Below are 23,222 nucleotides of genomic sequence, written 5' to 3' on the forward strand. Positions count from 1 at the left end.
TCCTTTCCCCAGAAGTACAGCTCAGCATTGACACATAACAAGTTCTTCACTCATGCAGGGGCTCAAAGTGTTAGCCAATGATCTGGGTAGATAGCCAATATATTATAACAGCAGCTAGTCATCTTTAGTGAAGAGAGATTTTGTTTGTCAGTCTAAATACTGTACAGGATGAAGAATAAGCTTTATTATCTACTAGTTTCAGGGCAGTACTAAAATCTTCACTTTTTCTGCATGCCACATTAACAAAAAGGTAGTCTGCAAATAGGTTCAACTAGCACATCTAAACATATTGTTCAAGCCAACGACCCAACATTCCTGCAAAATGTATTTCCCAAAATGAATACTTTGATACGTGTGGAATATTTGATGTCTACTCTTTAAGCAATATCTGGGGTTTTTTTAAATTTTAGGGGGAAGTTATCAATGTGGGCTACCACTAAGGCAGGTTATTTTACTGATAAGCAATGGTGAGTGGTAAGGGCTTTCAGGGCATTCATTGAATCCCAGGCTCTACATTGAATCTACAGCCCTGCTTTTTTATTTTTATTTTTTGTTTACTTTTTGCTTGATGCAATCTGATTTGTTGAGTAGGCAGCCTGCTCAACCAGTCAAACTGCATTAAAAAAGTAACCCCTCCCCCCGAAAAAAAACAAAAAAAAACAGGGCTCTTGGGCTGGGGATTCTCCAAATTCCCTGAAGGCCCTGAAAGTACTGTACTGATCTGAATTTGATTGGCTGAGCAGCATCTGCCTGTTGTCTGCTCGACCAATCAAATTCAGAGCAGTTCCCTCGGGGCCTTTAGGAGGCAGGGCGTATCCCTTGAAGGCCCTGACCACATGCCACTTCTGCTAACCCTAGTTATTAGAAATTGTAGGGTGGACCAAAAGTAGGTATACAGTATTTATTCACTATTTTTTTTTATTTTACAGATGTTACAAATAACATTTGTGTGAAGTTTTTGTATCAGTTACATCATTTTGCTTTTACTTGATTATCATTCAGTACTTTATTATACCTATTCAATACCTGTAAAATAAAAAGAAGTAAGGAAAGCAAAGATACAAATGGAAGAAAAAATAGTTGACAGGGTAAAACGAGGAGACAAGAAATTTTTATAGATTATTCAGTGATAGGAAGTGCAAAAGTGGCATTCTGAGACTCAAAAGTAAAGGGGAGAAATATTCAGAAGCTGATAAAGAAAAGGCTGAATTGCTTAACAAATATTTCTGTTCTGTGTTCATGGTTGAAGCGCCGGGAGCGGGACCGCAGAAAATAAATGTGAATAGGGATGAAGTAGTGGTAGACCCTGATCAATTTTCAGAGGGTTGTGTTCATGAGGAGCTAGCTAAATTAAAGGTAGACAAAGCGATGGGGCCGGATGGTGTACATCTGAGGATGCTGAAGGAATGTAGGGAAGTTCTGGTGCCTCCTCTGACTGACCTTTTCAATGCTTCTCCAGTCAGGAGTGGTACCAGAGGACTGGAGAAGGGTGGATGTGGTCCCTCTACACAAAAGTAGATGTAAGAAAGAAGTAGGGATTTACAGGCCGTTAAGTTTGACTTCTGTGGTAGGCAAATTAATGGAAACACTTTTAAAACAGAGAATAGTGATGTTTCTGGAATCCAGTGGATTACAGGACTGGAGGCAACGTGGATTCACTAGAGGTAGGTCTTGTCAGACAAATCTGAACAATTTCTTTGACTGAGTGATCAGAGAATTGGAAAGAGAGAGCGCTAGATGTGATGTATTTTCATTTTAGCAAGGTATTTGACAGTGTTCCATACAAAAGTCTAATAAATAAACTGAGTGCCCTTGAGATGGGCCCCAAAGTGACAGGCTGGGTCAGGAACTGGTTGAGTGGAAGATGACAGAGTGTAGTGGTCAATGGAGATCGGTCTGAGGAAAGGGTTGTTACCAGTGGTGTGTTTGTTCTTTTTAACATTTTTGTAAGTAATATTGCTGAAGGGCTGTCTTGTAAGATTTACCTCTTTGTGGATGATACCAAAATCTGCAGTAGCGTAGACACCCCGGATGGTGTGAATAACATGAAGAAAGACCTAGCGAAGCTTGAAGAACGGTCTGAAATTTGGCAGCTAAAATTTAATGCTAAGAAGGTTAAATGCAAGGTCATGCATTTGGGTTGCAAAAACCCGAAGTAACAGTACAGATTAGGGGATGAAGAACTTATGTGTACGACAGAAGAGCAGGACTTAGGTGTGATTGTATGCAATCATCTTAAGGTGGCCAAACAGTTTGAAAAGTTGATAGCAAAAGCAAGAAGGATTCTAAGGTGCATAGGAAGAAGTATGGTCAGTAGGAAAAAGGTGTATGGATGCCCCTGTATAAGATTCTGGTGAGACCTCATTTAGAATATTGTGTACAATTCTGGAGACTGCACCTTCAAAAAGATAAAAAGGATGGAGTCATTTCAGAGGAAGACTACTAAAATGGTGCGTGGTCTTCATCACAAGGTGTATGGGGACAGACTTAAAGATCTCAATATGTATACAGTCAAGCCTTGGTGTGCGAGTAACGTGGTGTGCTAGCGTTTTGCAAGACGAGCAAAACATTTTTGCAAAACGTGACTCGCAAACCGAGCGTTGAGTCGATTTACGAGTCCCCCCCCACCGCTAACCGGCATCGTCACCCCTTGTGAACACCCGCCTGCCCAAACTGAAACCTTACCCCTATCTGGCACCGGCACGCAGCACCAACCCCCAGGAGGTGCCGGTGCCCGAAGATCATGCTGCTTGCCGGACTGGGCCTAGAGCATCTGTGCATGCTCAAGGCCTTCTGGTTCTCATTCTCTCTGAGAATCTCTGAGAAAGGCGGGAGTCAGAAGGCCTTGAGTGGCTTCAGTTTGGGCAGGCAGGCATTCGCAAGAGGGGGCGGCATTTGCGAGTGGGGGGGGCAATGCCAGTTTGTGGGGGGATGTGGAAGTGAACCAGTGGCCTCAGGAGTGGGGGGGTCTTTTGGGGATGTGGTGGAGTGGGATGGAGCAGCGCCAGTGGCCATGGGAGGGGGGGAGGAGGAGGTGGAACCAATCAAGCGAGGTTCCACTATACTTTGGAGGAAAGGCTGGAGAGGGGAGATATGATAGAGATGTTTAAATACTTTTGTGACGTAAATGTGCATGAGTCGAGTCTCTTTCATTTGAAAGGGAGCTCTGAAATAAAAGGGTATAGGATGAAGTTAAGAGGTTATAGGATTAGGAGTAATCTTAGGAAATTCATTTTTACAGAAAGGGTGGTAGATGCGTGGAACAGTCTCCCGGAAGAGGTGGTGGAGGCATAGAGTGTGTCTGAATTCAAGAAAGTGTGTGATAGGCACGTGGGCAGACTGGTTGGGCCATTTGGCCTTTATCTGCCATCATGTTTCTATATTTCTATGAATAAGTACTGCATACCTACTTTTGACCCTCCCTGTAGATCTCATTGCATGAAATGGGACCTGTGCTAAAATAGTTAATGGTAAAGTTATACATCTTAACTTAGCTCACATTGATAGCTGTTCCCCTAAATGTATCTTCATGTCATGATCTTAAATAATTTTATATGTACAGTATAATCAGTAGGGTTTTTTGAACTGAGGGCCAAACCTGGCCAATTGTGCTGCATTTTTGAAAGATAGAACTGACACCAGGCCAGAAGCAAGCTGTTTGTGCTGCCTTGGGAGAGACATATTAGAGCAGGTAGTGATCCTGCAGATTGTGACCAGGGAAGAGTAATTATTGAACAAAAGAACTACTTTTTTGGTGTATCTTCTCTTGGCCTGTGAGAGGAACAAGTCATCTGTTTTTCTCTTCTTAAAATAAATTGGTTTATTTCATTTTTAAACCTCACTGTAGCTGTGTTTATCAAGGCTCTAGGCCAGCCCCCAGTCATGCTGTTATAGTGCCTATGAGTTGAAAAATAGAGTTCATTATTGTGGAGCTGTGGCACTATTGCTCAAATACTGCTTAATACTACATAATATTGCTCAGTAAAGTGCACTGGCTCTCAATTTAAGAATAATGCATAGTTAGAGTAACAGTGTCCATTATTGGTGATATATTTCCCCTTATCCCCTCCCCCCCAAAAAAAAATACAAATAAATTTTTAAAAGCCTGAGTAAAAGAAAGATCTAACAAAAGACGCAGGAAAACATACAAAACAAGCATGTTATCCCTAATTATCCTTTACAACTCTGTATAATAACACAATTACCGGTATTAAAGCTTATATATCATAGCTCATATATTGTAACACCATTACTAAAGCTCATGTATCGTAACACCATTATAGAAGCTCATGTGAACCACTCTGAATTGACTATCCTGTTATTAGTAGTGGTATAGAAGCTTTTAGTAAACAATAAACAAACAATAAACAATTTGCAGATATAATTGAAACATAAAGGGGCCCTTTTTCTAAGCTTCATTAGCTTTTGATTTTGAACCATTTAAAATCATAAAATGTGTGGTTGTTCTCCAAGCAATGGGGCATCATGGAGGCCAATATAGTCGCTGTATGTAGCCTACTTTTATGTTCCGTAAGTCTGATCTTAGTCTGACGAGAAGTGCATCCCACAAATAACTTATTGCATGGACAAACAATCACATATATGACCCATTGGATTAACAGGTAGTTAAATGTCTTAAATTGTATGTTTTAAGTTCAAGTTCAATTTATTAATATACCACAAATATAAAACCAGAAGCCAAATCTAAGCGGTTTACAATAATGAGTAATGGAATGTGCCCAGGTGGAGCAGTGGAGCGTATTGACACACATCACACAAGCTGATAAGCCCATAAGCCACTCTAACCACTACATTTATGGTGGAAAGTATGAGCCCACTAAAATCCACCAAAATCCTACTCTACTGCTATATAGGTGCCACCTGCAGACATTAGGGCTATTGGGGTGGTAGACAAGTGGGCATAGTAGGTTTTGGGGAGTTTTGGAGGTCTCACCATACATTAAAAAGGGATTATGGTGAAACGCTCTTTTGGCACCCTTTGTGTGAAGTTCCCACCAGTGCTCTCTAAGGGGCCCCACCGCTCTATTGGCATGTCTATGTGGCCAGTCCATTATAATGCTGGCTCCTTCCATGTCCAAATGGTCTGGATTTGGATGTTTTTGTGGTTGAAAATGACCAAAAAAGCTAGGCACCCTAAGGTTGGACGTCCTGATGGCCAAGATGTCTTTGTAGGCGATTTTCAAAACAAAACAAAGAAATTGGATGTCTAGCAGTTTCAAAAATGGATATTTCTCTGCCCCGACTTTTGGATGAATTGTGAGAGACATCCAAAGTTGGACTTGGCGCACTATCGTAAATGGCCCTCAATGTGTACAGGGCTGCATATGTCTAGTAGTGCTTTAGAAATGATTAGTAATAGTAAGTTAAGTGGCAAGGGTTCTTTAAATATTTCCTCATGTCTAAAAGCATGTTATCAGTGTGTTCTCTTATTTATTTATTAGGATTTATTTACCTAAGGCAGTGAACAGCAAGAATAAGCTGGATATAGGATATAGATAATGCCTACAGTAAACATATTCAAGTAACCATACACATTATGGCACAGGATGCTACTTACAATGTCAGCACAATATACATTACAACATTAATCAAAAGCGAACAAGGCCCACTTTTGTAAAGCAATTATAAAACCCTCTTCTTGATTGTAGGTGAACGTGGAAGGGGTTCATTGCGACAGGTGCAAACCTGGCACGTATGGCCTGTACGTTGGGAATCCACTTGGATGCAGCAGCTGCTATTGCTTTGGCCTGACCAGTGAGTGCAGCGAGGCAAACGGGCTGATCCGTATGTGGGTGAGTAGAAGTTGCTGAGCCGTGTAATGCAATAATGTTCTGTCCTGCTGGCGTCTTTTAGTCAGGCACTGAGCTGGGGCATGGAGATGGGAAACCATTTAAGTAATTTTCTTCCCTGTGCAGTTGAGCAGCAGAAGCGAGCGCACTCTGGTATAATACCCAGGCCAGCACATTTTTTTTCCTTTTCTTTCTCTTTTTAATCCTTTAAGATGCCAAGTCAAAGCAAAGCCATTAAATCAAAAACTCAATAAAGAGGCAATGAGTTTGAATGATGAAATGTAAACCAAATCTTGTTATCTGTGGCGTGACACTAGTTTGAACATTTACAACACAGTAAGAAGAACTACAATTCATGATGACACTTAATTGGAAACTGTTATTTTAATTTTTTTTCCATTCATCTCTCCATTCCCACCCCCTCCAACATTTTTATAACTGTGTTATCCTGCTGAATTGTCACTTAATATACATTTCTTGTTCGTATTCTTGCTGTTAATGTTGAACAAAAAAGCTTCTTCTTTGACTGGAAGGATTTGCAGGCAAGTAGTCTCTTCTATCGTTAACATCTACCGGTATGCTAGCTAGGAAAGGGTGATTTTAATATGCTAGACATTGATTGGACCATCCCTGCTGCAGGATATAACTATTCTGGACTTGGTGCTCACAAACAGGGAAAGTGTTTCTGAGGTTACAGTGGGTGATCTTTGGCATGTAGTGATCATCGAATGGTAAGATTCAATAATAAAATATGGGATGAGAGAACTTACTCAAGTTTGAAGATGTTAGACTTCAAAAGAACTAACTTTGTCAAGATGGGGGCTTACCTCAAGGAATAAGTCTCTGGTGAGGCCCCTTTTGGAATACTGTGTACAGTTTTGGAGACCACACCTTCAAAAAGATATAATTAGGATGGAGTCGGACCAGAGAGTTGCTACAAAATTGGTTAGTGATCTTTGTCATAAATCGTATGGGGATAAGACTTAGAGACTTTAATATGTATACTCTGGAAGAAAGATGGGAGAGAGAGGATATGATAGAGACGTTTAAATATCTCTGTGGTGTTAATGTACAGAAGATGAGTCTTTTTACAAAGGAAGGAAAGCTCCGGAAGGAGAGGGCATAGGATGAAGTTAAGAGGTGTCAGGTTCAGGAGTAATCTACGGAAATACTTCTTTACAGAAAGGGTGGTGGATGTGTGGAATAGTTTCCCGGTAGAGGTGGTGTGTGGGACAAGCATGTGGGATCTCATAGTGAGGAGGAAGAGTTTGTGGATGGGCAGACTGGATGGGCCATTTGTCCTTTATTTGCCATCATGTTTCTATGCTGTCTGTCTACAGGACATTGAGGGCCAGCTTGCTGCAGGGTGACTATCTCAGCTTTTCACTACTTCTGAAAGGAATCAGTGGCACAGTAAGAAGGGTGCAAGGGGGGAAGTCCGCCCCAGGTGCCATGTTGGTGCAGGCATCGGCACCCCTCCTCCTCTCTGCCCCCCCTGCTCCCACCTCTTCCCATTCCTCCCCTCTACGTGCATGCCCCCTTCCCTTCCCTATACCTCTAGTTCAGGGGTGTCAAAGTCCCGCCTCAAGGGCCACAATACAGTCGGGTTTTCAGGATTTCCCCAATGAATATGCATGAGATCTATTTGCATGCACTGCTTTCATTATATGCTAATAGATCTCATGCATATTCATTGGGGAAATCCTGAAAACCCAACTGGATTGCAGCCCTCGAGGAGGGACTTTGACAACCCTGCTCTAGTCGAAGTTTTTGTTCACAGTGATCAATAACGTGCTCTTCGTAACCCAGTCGGCTCTCCTGCTGATGTCAGTTCCAGGTGTTGCACATAGGAAGTGACGTGAGCAACAACTTCAACTAGAAGTACGGGGGAAGGGAAAGGGGGTACGCATGGCAGGTGGGATCGGGGAAGGAGCAGGGGGTGCGCATGGCAGGCAGGAAAGGGGGCTCGATAAGCCACTGAATGGAATGTACAGTACTTTCTTTCCCATACAGCAGGGGTGTCAAAGTCCCTCCTCGAGGGCTGCAATCCAGTCGGGTTTTCAGGATTTCCCCAATTAATATGCATGAGATCTATTAGCATATAATGAAAGTAGTGCATGCAAATAGATCTCATGCATATTCATTGGGGAAATCCTGAAAACCCGACTGGATTGAGGCCCTCGAGGAGGGACTTTGACACCCTTGCCTTAGAGCAAGAGTTCTTGGGACACACCCAGTCAGTCATATTTCCAGGATATCTCCAATGCATGAGATCAATTTAAATACACTATCCCCATCATATGCAACTCTATCGCGTGCATTTTCATTGTGGATATCCTAAAAACCTGACTGGCTAAGTGTATCCCAAGGATGGGATTAGGAACCATTCCCTGATTGCTGATAAGTGTACAAATGCACTTTCATGAGTTCTTCCATATATAGGGGCCAATATAACAAACTGTACTATCCTACAGCGAAGAGATTTTCTAATCTTGCTCCTGATGCTGCAAGATTTTTTTTTTTTAGTGCAGAAAAACTGGAAGTTAAACTACTGTGCAAAGGGAAATGGCGTGCACACGCAAAACACATGCAAAAGGCAAAATCTGATTGCTCCTGTTGTAAAAAAACAAAACAAAACAATGCGTTAGGTGTCCTGGGTCAGGATACCAATCACTAGATCAGATAGCCAAGAGTTTGTGTTTTCTCCTGCCAAGCCAGTAAAGAATGGGAATTGGCTCACGCACTGAGAGGAAAGGAGAAAGAAAAAGATTTCCACCGGTGCTGAAAATGTCAGCAGTTTCCCAGGGCAGCATGCCCTATTTCTTCTTTCAGTGCACACTTTTTCATGTCCTGTAATCTTCACGTCATTCGTTTACTGCATCTGGAGCAAAAGATTGTTTACTAAATGCATTAGGATACTGTGCACGTAATGTTCAACTGCAGTGGTTCCCAACCCTGTCCTGGAGGACCACCAGGCCAATCGGGTTTTCAGGCTAGCCGTAATGAATATGCATGAAGCAGATTTGCCTGCCTATCACTTCCATTCTATGCAAATCTCTCTCATGTATATTCATTACGGCTAGCCTGAAAACCCGATTGGCCTGATGGTCCTCCAGGTCAGGGTTGGGAACCACTGTTCTACTGAATGGTTTATTACATTGGCTACAAAGTGGGGGAGGAAAGGGGCAGTAACCAGTGGTTCTAAGAGGCATACTGCCATTTGGCCTCATGTCAGCACCCAAGGTATTCACAGACCCCCCAATTCTATAAAGTCTGCCTAAAGTTAGGCATCTATATCAGCATGCCTAGCCAATGCAGGTGCCTAACTTAATTGATGACTAGGTTTAATTGGCACCTTATAATTGATATTAATTGGAATTAATTGACAGTCCAAAACACATGCCTAAAAGAGGACGTGGTTATGGGTGAATCATGGGGTGTTTTCGACTTAAGCATCTGTCTTTGACTTAGGGCTAACCTGCCTCTCCGTGGCCGATCCGCGGCAGGCCAACCGATTCACCAAGGCTCAGCATTGCAAATGGGGGCGATTGGAGGAACGCCTCCCGCCAACCACACGGATCGGTAGTGAGCTTGCGGAGCTGCTAGCTGCTTTTTTTTCTGTTTTTTTTTTTTACTACTACTTCATGAGCCTGTGGTTTTAACCCGCTTTAAACCCATGGGTTAAAACCATGGGCTCGCACTGCGGGGGAAGGGCAGGAGAGTTGGGACAGCGAGCCGGGGCGCAGGGTGACGAGAGGAGAGTCGGGGATGAAGTCAGACTGAAAAGGGCAGGAGAAGTCGGCAGAGAGCAGGAAAGGTCGTGAGCAACTGCTCCCCACCAGTCGCTTCTTTTTGGATCGGCCAGCCCAGTCGGTGCTCCTTGAAAAGTTTAGTGAATCGCGTCCTTCCTACTTTGCATGCCGTTTACCCTCATTTGACATGCGTGGATCGGAATTGGATCAGCCATGAGGATAGTGCATCGGGTTGGGATTACAAACCGATCGGTACACAATCGGTTTGCTTAGTGAATCTAGCCCTTAGTATTAGGTGTGCAGTAACAGAAATACAAACAAGACTGGAGGAGCACCACTCCTTAAACATTTGCCATCTTCTACTGAGAGGAATAGCTGGGGAAAGAGAGAGAATGGAGCCAGAGTCAGAATGTTTGGCTACAAGCTCTATTGAAAGCCAAGACACAAGAGCTGAGGAGTTTAGGAATCTGCCTGAAGCAGGAGGCAGAGAAGATTACCCAATTGAAGGAGCAGTTGACCAGTGTGGAATCCGCCAATATAGCACTACAGAAAATGGCTGAAGAAATGGCAGTTGCTATTGCGGAAAAGAATTCCTTCCAGGAGAGGTGTCTAGAATTTGAACGTGAATCTATACTTTTAACGAGGGAACATGAGAACCTCTTACACACCACTAAGTGCACACCACTATTGTGCACCTACCTTAGGCGCATACATTTTGGCCAGGAAAACCCTGGCATAAATATAAGAATATAAGAACACTAGTGTTTAAGCCCTTTATATTAACGGGTGTTAGAGTAGATGTCTGTCTGTCTGGTTTTGTTTTTTTTTCTTTGTCTCTCTCTCCTTGGACGCTGCCTGCCTGTCTGTCATTTTTTCTGTCTCTGTCTCTCCCTATGTCCTTAGTGCCCTCAATGCTTCCTTCCTATGTCTTTAGTGCCCCTTCCTATGTCCTTAGTGCCCCTAGTGCCTCCTTCCCATGTCCTTAGTACCCCTTCCTACGTCCTTAGTGCCCCCAGTACCTCCTTCCTGTGTCCATAATCTCCCAGTGCCTCCTTCCCATGTCCTTAGTGCCCCCAGTGCCTGTGTACTATGTCCTTAGTGCCCCCAGTGCCTCCTTCCCATGTCCTTAGTGTCCTTAGTGCCCCCAGTGCCTGCGTGCTGTGTCCTTAATGCCCCAGTGCCTCCTTCTTATGTCCTTAGTGCCCCCAGTGCCTCCTTCCCGTGTCCTTAATGCCCCCAGTGCCTCTGTCCTACTTAGTGCCCTCAGTGCATCCTATGTCCTTAGTGCCCCCAGTGCCTCCTTCCTATGTCCCCATCACTAACTTCCAGACTTTGTCCCACCCCCATCCCCCGATGCCAGCCTGCCTGCCTGCCTCCCATCCCCCTGAGCAGCATGTTTCCATTTAACCCTCCCCCCCCAGCGCCAACCCTACCCGGCACACTCGAAACCCCCGTTGACCCTCCCAGCCGACTCTCCCACCGTTAGATGGCTGACAAACCTCCCAGCTCCAGCAGCGTCCGAGGCACAGTAAACACGCTGCTTCGCGGTCTTCTACTGCCCTAATTTTCTCTGCCGCGGCTCTGATGTTGTCATCAGGGATACGGCAGAGAAAATCAGGCCAGTAGAAGGATGCGAAGCAGTGTGTTTACTGTGCCTCGGACGCTGCTGGAGCCGGGAGGTTTGTGTTCGTCTCGCGGTGAGAGGTTCGGCAGTGAGGGTCAACGGGGGTTTCGGGTATGCCAGGTAGGGTCGGTGCCGGGGGGGAGGGGGGGAGTCATGGCTTGTTACCTGCCGCCGTTCGTTAGAATAGAACCCTAAGCACGCATGCGTACTCTTAACTGCCATAGACATACAGATTAGGGAACATGCAGGTAAGAGTGCGCATGCGCACTTAGCGTTTTATTATAGTAGATAAGAATTGCCATACTGGGACAGACCGAAAGTCTATCAAGCCCAGTATCCTGTTTCCAACTGTGGCCAACCCAAGTCCCAAGTACCCAGCTAGAACCCAAGAAGTAAAACAGATTTTATGCTGCTTATCCTAGGAAAAAACAATGGATTTCCCTAGGCCATCTCAATAATGGCTTATGGACTTCTCTTGTAGGAAATTATCCAAAACTTTTTAAAATCCCTGCTAAGCTAACTGATTTCACCACATTCTCTGGCAACAAATTTCAGAGTTTAATTACATGTTGTGTGAAGAAATATTTTCTCTAGTTTGTTTTAAATCTACTACTTAGTAGCTTCATCGTATGTCCCTTAGTCCTAGTATTTTTGGAAAAAGTGAACAAGCGATTCACATCTACCCTTTCCACTCCACTCATTATTTTCAAGTTTCAACTTTTTATTGTTTCTTATCCTGCAAATCACATATTTTATAGACCTCTATCATATCACCCATGAGCCGTCTCTTCTCCAAGCTGAAGATCCCTAGCTGCTTTAGCTTTTCCTCACAGGGAAGTCGTCCATCCCTTTTATCATTTTTGTCACCCCTCTGTGTACCTTTTGTAATTCAACTATATCTTTGATGACCAGTACTGCACACAGTATTCAAGGCCATACCATAAAGGCATTATAACATTTTCATCTTTGTTTTCTAATACTTTCCTGATAATTCCTAACATTTTATTTGCTTTCTTATCAGCCACTGGACATTTAGCTGAGGGTTTCAAAGTATCCTCATGGGATGCAATGGGAGGGGCCTAAATCACTGATTGGCTCAAAATGGTGATTTTGGTGAATTTGAACGCTAGCATCAGGTCCTTCGGTACCATGTCGTGCAAGAATTTGAACGCTAGAATCAGGTCCTTGAAGATGCAACTTTGCCAACAGGCAGCCAGTGAGCTGACACTAGAGCCTGGGAGACAGGGTCATAGGCATGGAAGGTTTTTTAGAAGCCTGATCGCCACATTTTGTACACACTGGAGATGTATGTTTTTCGCTATGACATATTTTTCCCAAAGCCATATGCTAATCAAGATGAAAGTGTACTGGAAGAGAGCATTGTCATTCAATTTGGAGTGGGCTAAAACCCATAGAAAGTCCATGCAACCTTTTGTATTTTTGGAACCAAACAGGATGGGGATCCTGTCAGCAAAACACACTTTCTCAAATTGGCTGGCAGACTACATCTATTTACTTAAGACCAGATAAGTATGACTCTGGTAGGTCATGTCAGAATAAGGGCTGCATTGGTAGCCCACGAAATCAGCCTCCATAGATAGAGGAGAATCATAGAGCTGCAACTTGGACCTCTGTCCACACTTTCACTTTACACTATTGTCTAGAACAGGGATGGGCCAACAATTTTCCTTGAGGGCCACAACCCAATCAGGTTTTTGTAAAAATATTTTTATTATTTTTGTCAACAACATAACAATACACAGTCAAGCAACAAAACAAGAAGAGACCATCCGTGTTGTTCCTTCGCTGTGGTCCATATATACAAATAAAAAATAAGATACCCCCTCCCCCCCTTCATACACACACACACACACACACACACACATATTTATATATACTCCATAAGGAGCTCCAGGATCAAGAATTCAAAAGAAGACTATTGGCTCGAGGTGACATGGCATCCCACAAAGGAGACCAAATATTTTCGTACAATCTCCATCTTTCAGGGGAGCCCCGCCGAGCAGTCAAATATTCCATTTTCAACATGTAAAACAGTTCATTTCTCCACAGTGTAATCGAGGGGGTTTCTGGCCTCCCCCAGTCAGGTTTTTAAAATTCCAACAATGAATATGCATGAGATTGATACGCATGGACTGCTTTCATTGTATGCAAATAGATCTCATGCATATTACATAATTGTGGAAATCTTGAAAACCTGACTGGGTTGTAGCCTTTGAGGGCCGTGGTTACCTAGCACTGGTTTAGAATAAGATTCCTAATGCAACAGCAGCTTTGGTTAGACAGTCCTTCAAAATCTAGTTGAAGTCTATAATCCAACTCTACTTCCTAGACCCATTTATTTTCAGTTCCATATTGTCTAAAATAATTGTAAATCAGTTCAGATTCTGGACCTTACCTGTTGCAGGACTGAGTTGCATTCCCCTTTTTCTTGAAGATGAGCTGGGAGCCAGAAATTCCCAAGCCATTGCTTGCCATGAATCAGTGGCATGGAATGCTGCTACTATTTGGGTTTTTGCCAGGTACTTATGACTTGGATTGAGCTCCGTGAAGATGGGATTCTGGGCTAGATGGACCGCCGTCCGTCTCATCTTTGGCCTGAACAAATGGGAGCACATCACCCCGTTTTACCATCAACTTCATTGGCTGCCATTCGAATCCAGAGTTCTATTCAAGTTCGCATGCTTCTGCTACAAAGCAGTATTTGGTTCATCGCCAGGATACATCAATCCTCACTTCAATCTTAATTGCACCAATAAGAAATCCCGCATAATTCAGCTGTTCGCCTTCCCCTCTCTAAAACTATGTCATCTCAAAAGATTCCTAGACAAAACCTTCGCCTTCCAGTCAGCTAAGCTGAACCCATGGCTAGCCCAAATGGTACTCGAGGTCCCACATACCTCGGCTTCAGAAAATTACTCAAAACTCACCTATTCTGCGAACAGGACCCTTAACCCCCCCCCTACTCCTGCAATAAAACCTCCCCCCCCTTCGCACTGCTCTTCTCCTTCATTCATGATCTCTTCTTTCTTCCTTACCTTCTATCCTCACCCTCTTGGCTCCTTGCAATTCTGATAAAATGTTGTAAATCTGCGTGTCATCTCGGATCTTAATTAATTGATATGAACCGCCTAGAACTCGCTGAGTATGGCGGTATACAAGAATAAATTATTATTATTATTATTAAGGCTATTTTTATATTCTTAAGAAGATTCCATCCTGTATGTCCTCAGAGAAACATAGTTTTGTACCTGTAGCAGATGTTCACTGAGGCTAGCAAGATGAATATTCTTACTACTCCACCCACCTCCTCTCAGAAGTATATTTTATAAACTATTACATTAGACTAATCTGGTCCCATATGATGATGGTGGGTGGAAAGATGTGCACTAGAGAATGACACGGGGAAAAAATCTGTCCCCGTCACAGCCCCGTCCCCGTCCCACCATCCTCTGCACCGCCCCGTCACCGTCACCGCCATCCCTTTCACCGCCCCGTCACCGCCACTGCCATCCCATTCACCGCCCCGTCACTGTCACCGCAGCATGCATAAAAGCCTCAAACAGGTATGATTTTATATACTTATCTTTATTAACGTATTTCCTTGGGTTACATACTGAACATGTGCTGGATTCCTCCATTCTTGCAGCACATGTTCAGGAATAGGATTCAGTAATGCATGGGAATGGACACAGCACACTACTACACTAGTACTCAGATTAAAAAAAAAAAAAGAACCAGCTCAGCCAGATCCCGTCTCCAACAGGTCAAAGAATCCACTCAGATTAAAAAAAAAAAAAAAGGACCAGCTCCCAGCTCAGCCAGACTCCCGTATCCAACCGGTCAAAGAATCCCACTCAGATTAAAAAAAAAAAAAGAACCAGCTCCCAGCTCAGCCAGACTCCCGTCTCCAACCGGTCAAAGAATCCCACCCCCCACCCCTGCCGCCGCCGCCAACCCTGGGCAGGCAAGTAGTAGGAAAGTGTGCACCTTACCTGTACTTGTAGCGCCGAAGTTTTCAATGAAATTTCAGCTCCTTCAAGTCTGAAGCAGTGACTCCTCTCCAATCCAGGCAGCGACTCCAAAAAAAATCCTGGCCTTGCCTCTCAGCTCCGAAATCCCCCGATTTCCAATCGCTACTGCAACCCATTAAATATCATGTGTGGCAGTAGCGATTGGTCCCCTTCTTGAGCAGGAAAGAACTGACTAATGAGGAGCCAGAATATTGAAGGGGGCGGAGTCAGGCAATGTGCAAGTTGGGTGGAGAGAGACGAGTTGGAGGAGACCACATGGCTGACAAGCATGGCCGCCAGAAAAAAATCAGACACCTGTCCTGAAGTGAACCGAACACACGGTGAAGACCCGGTAAATCGCGGTATGTAGAAGGGGATACATTTGCCTGCGGGGAAAAATCTTTTCACCGTTTTTGCGGGCGGTGAAAACTTTTGTCCCCGTGTCTTCAGTGATTTGGCTATGGAGTCTCCATAGCCCGCAGCCAAACCGCAGCCATGCCGCGGTTCCCCGCGGGGATCGCTCCCCGTGTCATTCTCTAATGTGCACATGTGGTGAGTCACTACCAAAGGCTGTTAAAAAAATGTGCTGGGGAGCATTCCTGTACCAAGCTCTGTTGGATGACTTCATCCAGTAATAAGAATTCATCCTGCTGTCCTCAGGGAACAACTGCTACAGATACAGTGCTGGCCAAATTATTATGGATTTTCTAACATAAGTTGTTTTTGTTGAAAATCACTCAGGTATTTCATTGCAAAATACAGAAAAGTATAAAATTTAACAACAAAACATGTTTAATATATTAAAATGAAACATCATGTTAGAACATTTCTGAATTTTCTTTCTCTTTCCTATCTGTTTTTTTTTCCTTTAATTTTTTTTTAATTGTAAACCGTCTTGATGTTTGTCAAAGGGTGGTCTAAAAATCTGAATAAACATACATTTTATGTAAATTTGGACATCAGTTGGTATATTGTCAATAACCCCCACTTTCTTGTAAAGCACCTATGCCTGAGAAACTCCCTAACCCTTGTCCTGTTGTCAGTTTCATTAGATTATAAGTTTGTGAGGAATTAGGGAGATACCAGAGGACAAATAGTCTTAGAAGTGTCAGTATCCCACATACTTATGTCTGACAGACAGTCCCAAATATACACAAATCACTTAAACTCCAATTTGTGCACAGTTATAATTCCCTTTATTATGGTTAGCTCACACCCTCATATAATAATAGAAAAAGGTTATACAAGATAGAAATGTACGCTAAATCACATAGCCACAATTTTAGCACACAAAGGTTTTCAGGAAAACCAGTACAGATGCTAGCTACACATGACACTTAAGACAAGGAAAGACAGGCAAAGACAAAGAGGGGGGGATTTGTAGTCCTCACAGAGTTACATCCTCTAAGGCAGAAGAGAGCAAGCCCCCCCCCCCACCTCCCTGCTGAACCTAGGGATTCACATAAGAACAGCCTTACTGGGTCAGACCAATGGTCCATCAAGCCCAGTAGCGTTCTCACGGTGGACAATCAATGTCCCTAGTACCTGGCCAAACCCCAAAGAATAGCAACATTCCATGCTACCGATCCAGAGCAAGTAGTGGCTTCCCCTATGTCTTTCTCAATAACAGACTATGGACTTTTCTTTATACCATGTTCAGAGTAGAAAAAAATGCGTACTCATTATGTAACTCAGGTCAGGGCAATATACATTTCCGTTTTTCCTTTCATCTTCCTAGCTAATTTGTCGATAGTGCCATGTCCCTAGTAAATAACAAAACTTGAATTGACCCTTAATTCATGATCGATGAAGAGGGGGTAAATTTCCATGCATTTCCATTTAGGTCATGGGAGTCACTCTGCACTCTCCCTGAATTTCAGGGATTGTTGTTCTGCAGGCATAAGCTAGATGGATTTGGATCCATCATTTGGGCTCACACTTTGCAAATACTGTTTAAGGAATCTGGTTCGGGCAGCAAAATGTGGAACCCAGTTGTGATAGAAGTTCAGGGTACCTGGTGTAATTGGTGCACATTGGTAGGGACTTTCAGATGGGACAGTGACTCTTTTTGGTCAGAGGATAAGGCTCTACAGGCTGCACCCAATTTCAATTCCAGAAACAAAAGTTCTCTTTGTCACCACTGCAGTTTAACTTGATTGACTATGTGTCCAGCTGCTGCAAGATATTGTAACAGCATTAAGGAGTAATGTGATCATTTCTGTTCAGATTCAGCTGATAATAATATGTCATCAACATATGTCAATAGTGTTAGCGTATGTGGGAGCTGGGTGCAAAACTGCACCAGATTTCTGGTCAAGATCTTATTGAAAATAGAGCGGTTTTCTGTAAAACCCTTAGGAAGGTAGTTCCAAGTGAATTGGTCCTCCCTCTTATATGAAGGCGAAGAGAATCCTTGTTTGGGGGGCTACAAGTACACAAAAATATGCATTTGACAAATCTAGCACAGTGGAAAAGTTTCCAGTCTGGTGGCCTGTCTGAAGATCAGTAGGATCAGGAACCGTGGGAAACTCAATCTCTGCTACTTGATTGAGAGCCAAGACGTCTTGTACCAAATGCCACTTGCCATTGAGCTTGCACACTGGGCATATTGGGGTGTTATATGGGCTGCCGGTGTGGGTAATTATCCCATGCCATTCCATGGATGAAATTTCATCTCTGATTCCCTCAATAACTGCTCAGGATAGTGGGCATTGACAGAATTGGTGTCCATCTGCATAGGGTTTTAAAAATACCTTTACTTCCTGGACACTACGGGCAAAGCTGTAGGACTCCGAGTCCATAGCTCACACTTCCTGAGGGAATATCAGGAGATTCACTTCTTAAGTCAGACAGGGACAAAATAGATATGGGGACAGCAGCTGGTACCCAGTGCCAGGTTCCCTCCAACTGTGGTGGGTGAAAGGAACTCAGTGAACCACTTTGGTCTGCTCTCATAGATCTGACTGGTAGGCACATATGACAGACTAACATCTGCCCTTAGATGTTCCTGGGGCTTGCAGCACCACCCCTGCCCATAGCATGCCCAGGCAGTGGGGGTTCCATGCACCGATACACTCATGCAGGCATAGCCCAGGATTGAAAGGGACCCATTTTGGTAGAGTTGCTAGTAGTCACTACATGTAACTTAATACAAGGGCAGGGAATGTACTTGCCATTGGGAGGTCTGCATTGAGAGACAGCATAATGGGTCACTAATTCCATAAATGCGGGAGTTAGGCAGAAGCATGGACTATTTGGGCCCATCTCTCCATGGAAGGGTCCACCAGCAAGAGGTAGCTCCCGGACTTCAGGTACTGAGGAAGTCGTGGGGTTGCAGGTGATGGTCAACCGGTGCTTAGCCAGGAGATCCCTCCCTAACAAGTTAACTGAGGAGTTGGGGATATACAAGAATTGAGATGTGGGGTTTTTTCCTCCTGTAAGTTCAATATATAGGGGAACAGTGAAGGACAGAGTTGTGGTAGTGCCCAGAAAACCAACCATCTGGATTGTTTTGGATGACAAAGGGAAAGGAGGCACTTTTATACCTGTTCCAATTGTAAAATTGTACTCTGGGAGGTGGTTATGTCCAATGGTCATAGCAATAGTCCTGGATCGAGGGGGTCCACTCTATCCTTGGGGAGGAGGATTAGCAGAAGACAACTGCACAGTCATTAGGGCCATTTGAGGCTGCAGATGCTCAATTTGTGTGCCAATTAATTTATTTTCTCTAGCTTGCTTGTGCCATATGGGCAACAATTTCTAGCCAGGGTTTATGCTCGAACCCTACCACTGTATCCATTTTCTTTAGGACCTCACTTGGAATCTCCTTTTCAGCATGTGAAAGAAAATAGCCACATTTTCATCCCACTCACTACCAGTCTCCATTTGCCACAGCTCCTGGAACTCCCTGACAAAGAGGTACATCTCTTCACCCTCTTTCAATTTACGATTAGTGACATTAGAAAGTCACGGATATCCAGATTTTGGATCCGCAAAGTGTCTCATAGGTTAGCCCAAACATTGTTGAAGGTAGTTCTATTGTATTGGGAGTCTGCCAGGGTCATCAGTCCAATTTGGCACAGACAAAGATATCCTGTGCTGCATAATCTATCAATTTGGCCAAAAGAGCCTTTATGTCACTCAAACTGTGCCCTGCCGTAAGGTGTTAAGATTTTGCAATCCAATTTGAAGCTCCCTTCACTAAAGGTGGTAGCTGTGAACAGAAGTTGTTCAAGTCAGTAAAGAACCAGGAGGTATAGTGCAGCTGAGGTGCATCACTGTCTGGAGCTGAAGGACCATAAACCAGGATAAAGAGGAGAGGTTTGTACTCATCACAGAGCAATATCTTCTAAGGCAGAAGAGAACAAAGCCCCCCTGATGAACCTAGGGGTTCACCTTTTATCATTTTCTCTATACCTGTTCAGAGTAGGAAAAATGCATATTCATCATGTCAGGTAACCTTGGTGTAATTCAGGACAGGGCAATAAACATTCCTTTTGCCCTTTTCATCTCTTTCATGTTCTTAGCTAATTTCTGGATAGTGTCATGTCCCTAGTAAATAACAACTGCCCTTAATTGGAGGGTCCTAATTGATCAACAGGAAGTAAATTGCCATGCATATCCCTTTAGGTCATGGGAGTCACTCTGCACTCTCCTTGAACTTCAGGTCTTACCAGGAATGAAAAAATGAATAAAAGGAAATTCAGAAAAAGAATTGATGGGAACATTAAGGAGTCAGGAAGACAGGCACCTGGCATGATTGTCATTAGATAATTTATTGTAGCACTTAAAGAATTTATAATTGTTAATGTCAGAGAAAGGAATTACAACATTAAAGAGCAGAAATAATGGAGTGCTTGCTTTTCTAATATGCAGGAACATTCCTCAGAAACTTAGGGCCTCTTTTATTAAACTGCGCTAGCAGTTTTCTAGCGTAGGGAGCCGCGCTGCTCCTGATGCTCAAAGAGTTCCTATGAGCGTCGGGAGCAGCTCAGGCCATTCAGTGCAGCTCTCTGCGCTAAAAACTGCAGATAGTTTCTGTTCTAATCTCCTGTATAATTTTATTAATATTTTGTTAACCGAGTCACGCCCTCCTGTTGGAACAAATCGGTATTAAAAAAAAAAAAAAAAATCTAAGATTAGATTAGACAACCTAAGGGTGCTGAGGCTGTAACTCTAACCACTGGGCTGCTCCTTCCTCCATAAAATTACCTTGGCTTAGACTTCTACAGTCCAAGGTGGATATTTATTAGCCCAGGATAATCTTTTCTTCTTCATGGCTTCTGTGAGCAATGGCTTTCTCAAGGGACAATATTCCTGATGATGAACAGTTCCCTCACTTGTTGCCGCTCCATGTTCTCTCCACTCCTGCTGCAAGCGCTGCAAATTTGCTTTTCTGCTCTGCAGGCACATGTTGACCAAATATTTGGTCATCCCAGGCACTGGACAAGAACTTGCAACCACAGGCAGGTATTCTTATTGGTGACAAAGTTTCACCTCTTGCTAGTTTTTTTTTTTCAGCAGACAGGCCACAAATTGCGGTGAGGTGTTCAGCTTCTGAGCAATTTCCTTCTGAGTTCAGGTTGTTTCCTCCAAAAGAATACACATTACATTACATTAGTGATTTCTATTTCGCCATTACCTTGCGGTTCAAGGCGGATCACATAAGAATTGTTATGATATTAAGAAGAACTTTAAGGAATAGTCTGAACATTTTCTAATTTAATTTAATTTTAATTTAATTCTTATATACCGCTAATAACCGTGAGGTTTCTAAGCGGTTTACAAAAATGATGCATTAAAAGATACAATAAATAAAAATAAATAAGATAGGTACTTGGAAATTCCCTAACTGTCCCAAAGGCTCACAATCTAAATAAAGTACCTGAAGAAACAATTTATGAAAAGTAAAGATAAAAATATAAAGACAGAGGTAGAGATAGAGATAGAAATGAATATTCAAACAAGATGGCGGCCAGTTAGGTCAGCTTCTGTGCTGTCTCCCTTGTCCTGCTTTTATTTTTGTTTTATTTTGCCTTTGTTGATGAGAATTCAGAGTAAAGAGAACAGAACACAATTTTTTTCAAAATACAAATTAAAACATCCTAAAAATTAACTTCATTGCAGAGGGGGGGGGGAGGGGGGTAGGGGGAAGAGTAAACAAGACAGGATACAGAGGGGGAAAACACAACATACCTCCCTTTGTCCACATCATTTGAGTAGACAACACCTATATCTTATAAAAAAGTGAAGTTAAAAATATTCTTATAAACAGCCTGTTATTTTTCTAATGCACTAATGAAACCCTGAGACAACTGTCTGAAGAACTTGATGGATTCTGTTGAAAAGCTTCAGTAAGAGTTATGGTCGAACTGTTTCATCATCAGCTTCCGGCTGTATTCATAGGCCACAAAAAGAGCACCATTGGCAGGGAATGCACGGATCAACGTAGGCTTTAGTCCAGAATACAAAACTAATAACCCTTCATTTCGCACAATGCTCACTAATGTTCCTAGAAAGCCAGTCTGCTTTCCAGTCATGGAAAGAACTTGGATTCTAGATTTCACACAGTCCACTGGGAAAACGACAAGCCACAGCGAGATACCTCCAAATCCACCACTCACAATCAAGGGAAGGACACCGAATTCATCTTTTGATTTCCCACCCGAAGTGAAAAATGAGTGACCCAACTCATATCCACCAAAAAAAGAAGAAGTAGCCAGGAACTTCCCTGAGCAAAGTGCTCGAGAGTCACTGGTAGAACCCCAATGGGCCTTCGTTCTGGAGAATGCTCTTCACTACAGCCCAGACTGTATTATGTCCTTTTGTAATCTTCCCAGACAACTGCATTTCATGCATAGCTTGAAGACGACATTTCACCAGTTCTGTGGGACAGAGGGCTAAGGAAGCAAATGCAGCAGCAAATGAGCCAGCAGTGGCATTCTGCAGATCACTTAGTACTGCATGCTTGTCTAGTCCAAAAGTTTTCCTGACTGCTTTTTGGCAAAATCCATAGCTCATGAACAGCACAGAGTTTTCTGCTATGTTAGCCAAAAGGGCTGGGCTGGTTCCCTTGTAGAAGCCTTTAAATCCCACTTGCTTGTAGGTCTTCACTGCACACTCTGTAAGTCCTTTGTACAAGTTGGGAAATGTCTGCATCTTCACCTTTGCCGTATCAAAGGGCTGCCCAACCAATACTTTGCTAAGGAGTAGATCAGAGGGTGTCCAACCTTTTGGCTTCCCTGGGCCGCACTGGCTGGAAAAAATGTTTCTGGGACCGCATAAATGCGCAAATGCTGCAGCAAGACAGAGGAGGGAGCCGGCAAGATGGTAAACACCTGGGGGGCAACAGAGGAAAACACTGCATCGCCCTCGACTGGGGCCACATAAAATACTTCATGGGGCCACATGCGGCCCTCAGGCCGCAGGTTGGACACCCCTGGAGTAGATAGTATTTCAGGTGAAGCTTGGGACATGTCTGGTTGTGTTATATTGGTTTTATGTATTTTTTGAAGAGTAGGATTTTTGTTTCTTTTTTTGAAGGTTTTGTAGTCTGTGGTCGAGATCAACAGATTGGTGATTTGTCTGTCCAGTTTCGCTGCTCTGGACCCTTCTTCTTTGGACTAATATCACAATTCTTACCCATTACTAGATTCCTACATTCAAAAATTAATATACAATACAGACACTTGCTAATGAGCAGAAAAGGTTTTCCTTTTTAAATACTGTGTACTTAATAAATACCATGAGTACCCAAAAATGAGGAGTTTGTGTGTAGTATTAACCATCCTACAGTATATAATTTGCTGCACTTGTCCGTCTGTGCTGAAATGTAATTGGCCTGAACAGTCAATGAAAAGATACAGTAATCTTCCATCTCAACTGTCATTCTGAGGCAGCACACCTGCTCCCATCACAAACATTCATGCTCGACAATCAGCCAAAACACAGCAATTTAGATTATACTGATTTTACTGTACAGCATTGCCAAAATCCATAATAATTT

At 43.3% G+C, this 23,222-nt stretch overlaps 1 protein-coding gene and 1 pseudogene across 10 annotated transcripts in view; one reads left to right on the forward strand and one right to left on the reverse strand.

Moving 5' to 3' along the window:
* Window positions 1-23,222, forward strand: part of LAMA2 (laminin subunit alpha 2) — a 1,204,230-nt gene that overhangs the window by 791,678 nt on the left and 389,330 nt on the right. For all 10 annotated transcript variants that reach the window (XM_033936921.1, XM_033936924.1, XM_033936922.1 and 7 more), the window contains one exon: window positions 5,670-5,813. In XM_033936921.1, the coding sequence (XP_033792812.1) occupies window positions 5,670-5,813 (144 nt within the window). The remainder of the gene's footprint in view (window positions 1-5,669; window positions 5,814-23,222) is intronic.
* LOC117356671 lies at window positions 21,563-23,143 on the reverse strand (annotated as a pseudogene).

This window comes from Geotrypetes seraphini, chromosome 3, assembly GCF_902459505.1.
Source record: "Geotrypetes seraphini chromosome 3, aGeoSer1.1, whole genome shotgun sequence".
Classification (NCBI taxonomy): domain Eukaryota; kingdom Metazoa; phylum Chordata; class Amphibia; order Gymnophiona; family Dermophiidae; genus Geotrypetes; species Geotrypetes seraphini.